Source organism: Miscanthus floridulus, chromosome 15, assembly GCF_019320115.1.
Source record: "Miscanthus floridulus cultivar M001 chromosome 15, ASM1932011v1, whole genome shotgun sequence".
NCBI lineage: Eukaryota > Viridiplantae > Streptophyta > Magnoliopsida > Poales > Poaceae > Miscanthus > Miscanthus floridulus.
In genome coordinates this window covers 86,424,674-86,432,567 of record NC_089594.1, presented here as the reverse complement: position 1 = coordinate 86,432,567, position 7,894 = coordinate 86,424,674, and the positions used below count along the sequence as shown (strand labels likewise).

The following is a 7,894-nucleotide window of genomic DNA, read 5'->3' as shown; positions in this document are numbered from 1 at the left end:
CTCTGATGTAAGCTTCACAAACGATACTTCTCTAGTCTACTCCATTTTCCTGTTCTTTAATTTGTATATACCCAGTTTTATCATATATGTTTTGCTCCCGATGGACTCCGAGTGAGGAGCTGCCTCTGATGGGATCCGTCGTATTGTTTTGCTCACCATCGGATGGACAATATATTAAAGGCCGACGTGGCCGGACGAGGGGCAAGAAGTGGTGTAGGAAAACAAAGAGGAAGGCCGCCTCTGCTCCGTGGAGACGTGGTGCGTGCAGTGCAGAGCAGAGCAGCTCTTGTCCTTGCCCCCTCCACTCCTTCCTCTCCTCCCCGACCCGAATCGAATTCGAATCAAAATCAAAATAAAAATCAAAGCAACTCAGCGATTCGATTAGCGGCGCGTGAAGCGGGATGCCGCCGCGCACGGCTCCGCCGGCGACGGCGACCCCGACCCCGCCGCGGAAGGTGCCCCTCCGGAAGCTGCTGCGTGCGGCGTCGGTCGCCTGCGGGGTGCAGTTCGGCTGGGCGCTTCAGCTGTCGCTGCTGACCCCGTACGTGCAGGAGCTGGGCATCCCGCACGCCTTCGCCAGCCTCGTCTGGCTGTGCGGCCCGCTGTCGGGCCTCCTCGTCCAGCCCCTCGTCGGCCACCTCTCCGACCGCATCGCCCCCGCCGCCTCGCCGCTCGGGCGCCGCAGGCCCTTCATCGCCGCCGGCGCCGCGTCCATCGCCGCAGCCGTGCTCACCGTAGGCTTCTCCGCCGACCTCGGCCGACTCTTCGGCGACGACATCACCCCGGGCTCAACGCGCCTCGGCGCCATCTGCGTCTACCTCGTCGGATTCTGGCTGCTCGACCTCGGCAACAACGCCACGCAGGGGCCCTGCAGGGCGTTCCTCGCCGACCTCACAGGTAGGCAACCGTCCGTCCGTCCCACTTCTCCTCCTTTAGCTTGATTCATTGCTTGCTTGTTTTGTGTTCCTTCATTCATATTCAGACGACGGAGAGGAGAGGAACTTATTTTAGGATAAGAAATTATATAAGAATGCGATTGCAATTTCCCTCGTGCAATTGCAACTGCCTGGGCTAGATTTTGCTTCGATCGCGGACGGGACGCTTCCTCGGTTCCTCCTGTCTGTCACTCGATTCACGCATCCGATTTCGCTTCCGCCGCACGCGATCCTCCTTCCTTAGATTTTTTTCCCTTTAACTATTATTAAAAAAAAAAGTGTACCCAGGGAAAGGGCATCAGCGGCGAGCCTTATTCTCGCCCGTACCATGCGGGGACAGGCTATGTCGCGTGCAACGGGTCCGTCCTTCCATTTAATTGTTATTATTATTAAAATTAAAATTTCTGATCACGTACGGTAAGACTCTGGCGCGGGCAAGCACCCCGTCCTTCCCTTTAATTATTATTATAATTAAAATTAAAATTTCGCCAACTCACACCTGCCTGCCTTCCTTGCCTGATGATGCCATGCGTCGCGTAACCAACAAACAAAGCAATTTGGCACATGACGAGGGCCAAGCGAAAAACGGCCTCCGATATTTGTTTCTCTGCTGCGGTCCGGTCCGGTCCGTTGCGGTGCTCAGTTGCCCCTGCGTCGTCGTCCCTTGGTCACATCATCATCACAGTATTTGCAAGACAACAAGAGACTCCTCTGCCTGCCCCTGCCCGTTGCTTTCCCCTTTAGCACCAGATTCTTTGCTCCGATGCTCACCTTGCTCGCCGTGCCTACCTGCTCATTTTACACGACTGCCAAATAAAGCTCCAAATTATGATGAGTGGCAGTTTCCTTGCCAGCTGGCACGGTCATTAGCATCAGGTTTTGGCAGACCTGGACAACAAGCAAATAACAATGTGCCAATCCCTCCTCTCTTTTCTAATAGAGTGATGAGTGTAAGCAGGTCAGGGGATCGCTTTCGTGCTGTGCTAGTGGTAGGCCTACATATACATTAATAGTACTACATAGGGAGAGAGAGATATTCAAGCGTTACACCATTATTATTCCAAGCTTGGAATCGGCATCTTTTGCCAACAGCCAGGTATTTAAGGGCCCTCGTTAATAATTGCAAGGCTCGGATTGGCCTGTGGCTGCTATCAGCTTGTACGCAGAGAGGCAACATCTGATGTGACATTACTCTGTGCTCTTGGTGATACGACAAAAAAAAATTCTTTTGTAAAAATAAATACTCCTAGACTAGATGATTGTTTTCTGCTTACGCGTTTTTTTTTTAGTTTCGGCCTGTTCTGATCCGGGCTTGTGGGCACCTTAAATTTCTTAAAAGAGTTTTCCACTATTTGTTTATCAAAAAGAAAAATGACTCCCTTCTAACCCTTCATATGGCAGAGAACGACCCAAGGAGGACTCGGATCGCTAATGCATACTTTTCACTCTTCATGGCCCTGGGAAACATACTTGGATATGCCACTGGAGCATACAGTGGATGGTATTCGATATTTCCTTTCACTGTTACAGAGTCCTGCGGCGTCAGTTGTGCCAACCTTAAGTCTGCCTTTCTTCTTGACATTATTATTCTGGTGATTACAACGTACATGACTGTATCATCCGTGCAAGAGCCTCAAACTTTTGGAAGTGATGAAGCACAAAACCCGGGTGCTGAACAGGAAGCTTTCCTCTGGGAACTTTTTGGGTCTTTAAGATACTTCACCTTACCAATTTGGATGGTCTTAATTGTCACTGCCCTTACGTGGATCGCATGGTTTCCTTTTACCCTCTTTGATACTGATTGGATGGGCCGAGAAATCTACCGAGGAAGCCCAGACAACCCAGGAGAGACCCAAAGGTACCATGATGGTGTGAGGATGGGCTCTTTTGGTCTCATGCTCAACTCTGTCGTCCTTGGATTCACCTCTGTTGTGCTAGAAAAGTTATGTAGGAAGTGGGGAGCTGGACTTGTATGGGGTGTCTCCAATATTATAATGACTTTGTGCTTCTTGGCAATGCTTGTAATAACATATGTTGCACAGAACATGGATTATCCATCCAGTGGTGAACCTCCGACTGGCATTATCATTGCCTCTTTGGTGGTTTTTACAATTTTAGGGGCACCCCTGGCGGTGAGTAACAGACTGCTTTTTCTTTTTCATCATAATGATTTCTGTCCACCTCCAGCTCTATCGTATATTGTCCATGTGGTATATTCAATTCATTTCCTTATTTGCAGATCACATACAGTATACCATATGCAATGGCTGCTAGTCGTGTTGAAAATCTCGGTCTCGGCCAAGGTATGTCCATTTTGAGTTTGTATTATCATCATGATTGCACTTCTTAAAACTCGTGTTTCTGCTTGCAGGTCTAGCAATGGGTATTCTCAATTTAGCTATTGTCATACCACAGGTAATTACCTTTGATGTTTTTTTTTTCCTTGGCTTTGGTTCAGTCCTATACACATTTCGAGTCCAGTCATAGTGTAATTAACTCTCACACTAACCAGTAGATAATGGATCTGAGCAATCCTTACCCATTAACATTTGCTCTAAAGTGATAATTGGTTCCAGAACCCATTTTTTAAAAATTGTTTATATTCTTAGCGTACTATGAAGGCAAATGATGTTGTGTCTATATCTTTTTTATATATAGTGCCAAATTGTAGATAGAGCAGATTTTTAATTGTAACACATGGCCACATAGACAAACATGAGACAGAACAAGAAGCACAGTGAAATCACTAAGCGTTTGATATCTTCCTCTTGCAACCTCTTCTTACCTCCAAGTGGAGGTAAGTAGGCTGCATTGCACGGGGTTCTTCACCCCACTTTTCCTCTCTCTTTAATATAAAGATACACAACTCTCCTAAGCGTTCGAGAAAATAAACTATATAATTGAATTTTTTTTAACGCAAACTATATAATTGAATAGCGTAGAAGCAGTGGTGTTGCAATTGCAATGGCTGTATCTCAATTCTCAACACGTGGATTCCCTATTGGAGAAAATTTCACGGATAGTCTAGAATTTGCGTAGGAAGGGCGGGCCTGGTGCAAGCGGTAGAGTCTTACCGCCTGTGACCGGAAGGTCCCGGGTTTGAGTCGCAGGTCTCCTCGCATTGCACAGGCGAGGGTAAGGCTTGCCACTAACACCCTTCCACAGACCCCGCACAGAGCGGGAGCTCTCTGCACTGGGTACGCCCCCCTTAGTCTAGAATTTGGGTCATAATTTAACAATCTCCACGTTGAGTGAAATTCCCATATGTGATCCAAATCATGAGCCCTCACTAACCAACCATGTGCAATTGTGCATCCAAAGTCATAGGAATAATCCATGCGTGAGATCATCTTTGTCTTTTCCAAAAGCTAACACGAAACCAAATTGAGGAAACAATTAGCAGGTCTGGAACCAGCCTGAGATATCGAAGTATTTGAACAATTCACAATGCAAACGAAGCCTCAATACGTGCTGCTGACCTCTAATTGAAGTGAAAGCAATGCTTGATAAATGATGACATGGGGCCAAGATAAGCCTGAGTCAATAGCAAACACCCATAATTAGCCTATTGATGAAACTGAAGGTCTAAAACTCTAAATTCTAATCAGCATATGTTGAAATCCAATGTTAAGTTTAGAAAAGCAATCAGGTTTTCACTCCCTTTCTTGTAACACAACTCACCAAGAAAATTGACGACTTCATTGTGATGGAAATTAGCTGAAGAAACCGACAGTTATATAATGTATATAAGCTAGCAAAATAAGCTAGATTCACAATTAAGATCAGCCGTGCAAGGCACTGAGAATTTGTGTATTTGTACTGCTACTGTTTATATAAAAAAAATGTGGTCCACATTGGTACAAATCAATCCCTGAAAAACTTGTGTGTATATAAAAGTAAAAGAAAACATAACCACTTTCACGAAGTTTAGCGTGAGCGTAAATTGGTAAACTGCAGCATGACAACTTTTGAGGGTAGATGTTAGATGATGATGCAACTTTTGAGGATATCACTAACTGACACCTGTTGCAGGTTATTGTGTCACTTGGTAGTGGGCCATGGGATCAAATGTTCGGCGGTGGAAATGCACCGGCTTTTGCAGGTGGCAGCCGGTTCATCTTTCATCGGTGGGCTGGTGGCTATTCTGGGGCTTCCTCGGGCACGCATTGCATCCTCGTCCTCCTCGAGGAGGAGAGGCGGGACACACCGATAAGTTTGCTCATTACCATTACAGACATCATGTGTATGCTTTGGAAGAGTTGCAGCTTGCAACAATTCTTTGCGGTTGGTTGGGCACATCAAGCCCGGCACGCGTGGAAACTCTCGTGGGTTGGAGAAGAGCACGCAGGGAGCTCTTGAATGCTGTCCTTTTTGGTGGTTTGCATTGCCCCGTTGAGCTATTTTTGCCTTGTCTCCAAATCTTTTGTTGTTTAAATTCACATCGAATGTATGTATGTATTTGTATGTATGTGGGTCATTTGTAGAGAGGTTAATCAATAAATAAAAGTTACAGGAGTTACGTTTAGGGGCTGCAGATGGTATAAAATCATTATTCTGGCTGATTATATAGATGGATGTTGTTATATGAATACTCCATGATATAGAGAGAGCAGTATCCCTAAACTCTTTTTTTTGTGAACAAGTATCCCTAAACTCTGAGAATGTATGTATATATGTAGAGAGATGCTATGATTCTGGCTGAAGATGCTATATATTTATATGCACAGACAGGTACGCCTTGTGGCGTCGATCTGTGCTCATTGCCCATCATCGATCTATGATGTCCAGCTGCAGTTGAACTTGGAGCGGCACGCCGGGCGTGGGTTCGAGGACCTGCGCCTGGGGAAGCGCCTCCGACAGCAAGGCCTGGAAGGACTGCGTCGTCCCCTGTTTGGTGAGCACGGTTGCCAGGAGTCCGCCGGCGTCGACGTCGCCGTTGCTCATGGGTACCACGTACCTGGCTCGCAGCAGCCTGGCCAGGTCGACGGCGTCCTCCTGGCCGGAGACGAGGGTGAAGTTGGCTGGAAGGAGCTGCTTCACCACCGGCGTGATGACGACGTCCGCCCGCAGCCGCTTGTCCTCCAGGAAGGACCTGTCGTAGACGCAGTGCGGCTCGTAGTAGAGGAGGCCGGGGCCGCTCTCATCACCATCACAATCACCTGCGGCGGCCATGAGGATGTAGCCGTTCTCGGGGCGCTGCCACGGCGGCCCCAGGACGGGGCCTGCGGTGGCCAGCACCCGGACCTGCTGGTTGACGACGGTGGACTGGCCGGGGTCGAGGTAGGTGACACGGCGGAAGGGCGTGGGCAGGGAGTCGAGCACTGGCTGCGCGTTGGGGGTGGTCACCACCGGCAGGTCAGGCGCCCTGGCGGACAGCTGCGTCAGCGTCCGGACGTGGCAGTGGTCGTCCAGGCTCTGCGTGATGAGCAGCAGGTCCGGCCTCGCCTCCGGCGCCAGCAGGTCGTCCACCCCTAGGGCCTTCACCTTGGGATTCTTCTTGGCGCCGTCGAACAGCCAGGGCGCGCCGAAGTCGAGGTTGCCGACGACCAGGGGATCCACCAGGATGCGCACAGGGGCTCGGGCTTGGCCTTGCTGCTGCACCTCCCACACCCAGCTGTTGATCTCCAGGTACGTCAGCTTCAGCGTCACCTGCTGCTTGCTCTCGCGGATGGTGGTGCTGGAGGATTGCAGTTGCTGGGGCCGCCGGGACCGGGAGGATGGAGACGACGACCCGCCGCCGGCTGCGGCTGCTACAATTGATCTTGGATCTGGAGGACGCCGGCTCCAAGGTACAATTGAATTGGAGGAGGTACGATGGGTGGTGTACAGTAGCAGCAGAGGACTCCACGTCTCCACCGAATTTTTTACAATTTAACCATTATTTTTTAGAAGTTTCTAACAAAAAGACTCCTGATGAAAAGAATTCAAAAAATATACCCTTAGCTCGGCGCTATTGATGTTGGCGCCGAGCTAACACGTCTTGGCGCCATGGCTCGGTGGATGACATGGCAGGGAGCTCGGCGCCAGTCACTCTGGCGCCGACCTCGACGCCAGTAGATCTTAGCGCCGAGCTCCCTGCCATATAACCCCGGCCCAACCTTCCTGCTTGAGCGTTCTTCCTCTTCTTTCTCCTCTCTCTCAGATTTTTCTCTCTCCACTTGATTTGATCCGTAGATCTTCAAGAGCAAGGTATCCTCGCTCCCCTCCTAGTTTTTTTTTGCATCGATTCGGTATATATTAGTCGGATTTTACTTAGGGTTTTATTCTATCCCTCAATATATGTATTATACAACCTTAGGATGATACCAAGGCATGAAAAAAGCTAGCAAACCTAGGCGCATGTAGTTATGTTATTGGTTCATTGTTGTCCATCAAATAGGAAACCCTAGGTTTATGGTTTAATGTTAACTGCTTTTGGTTCTTAGAACGAAATTGGTTGTATTGTAGTTATGGTTCTCGTTGACATTTATTTGTGATGTTTTGATCTAAGTTTGTTAAATTACATCCGTTTTGTTAGATGCAAGAAATGTTTTGGGAGGAGTTTTGACGAAAACAGGGTCGTCCTCGATAATTATACCCCGATGCATCTAGCAAAGATGTCCCTATCCCTCCTCACCTCCTTGTCCCTAACTGTGACTGTGGTTTCTCGGCCCATGTTTTTCAATCGAAACATCCGGACATAGCGACGCGTTGCTTCTACACATGCAATCGTTTTAATGTAAGAAATTATTTCCACTATCATTTTTCTTTATTTATGTAAGTATGCTACTAATATTTTATTGGAATCTCATTGTGTAGGACCATGAGGTACTTTTTCTTTCAGTGGATCGATGGTGCAGATAAGTTTGATCCTAGGTACCTCCTTTTCGATGATTGGTTTAGAGGGAGACATCCACGTGAGCACTTCAAGCGGTGGATTCTACCCCCCTAACCCTCCGCCAATGACGACTAAGGAGAAG

The 7,894-nt window shown here is 48.3% G+C and overlaps 2 protein-coding genes across 2 annotated transcripts; one reads left to right on the top strand and one right to left on the bottom strand.

Moving 5' to 3' along the window:
• The first annotated feature begins 201 nt into the window (after positions 1-201).
• Positions 202-5,460, top strand: LOC136509254 (sucrose transport protein SUT2). The gene is made up of 5 exons (XM_066504075.1): positions 202-897; positions 2,337-3,067; positions 3,175-3,238; positions 3,307-3,350; positions 4,968-5,460. Exons 1-5 carry the CDS (start codon positions 402-404, stop codon positions 5,292-5,294), a joined length of 1,662 nt encoding a protein of 553 aa, XP_066360172.1. The 5' UTR covers positions 202-401; the 3' UTR covers positions 5,295-5,460.
• On the bottom strand, positions 5,452-7,017 carry LOC136507844 (uncharacterized). Its single transcript, XM_066502447.1, has 2 exons — positions 6,967-7,017; positions 5,452-6,785 (listed from the first exon to the last, which is right to left on the bottom strand). The coding sequence occupies exons 1-2, from the start codon at positions 7,015-7,017 to the stop codon at positions 5,703-5,705; spliced, it is 1,134 nt and encodes a 377-aa protein (XP_066358544.1). The 3' UTR covers positions 5,452-5,702.
• Positions 7,018-7,894: the final 877 nt, after the last annotated feature.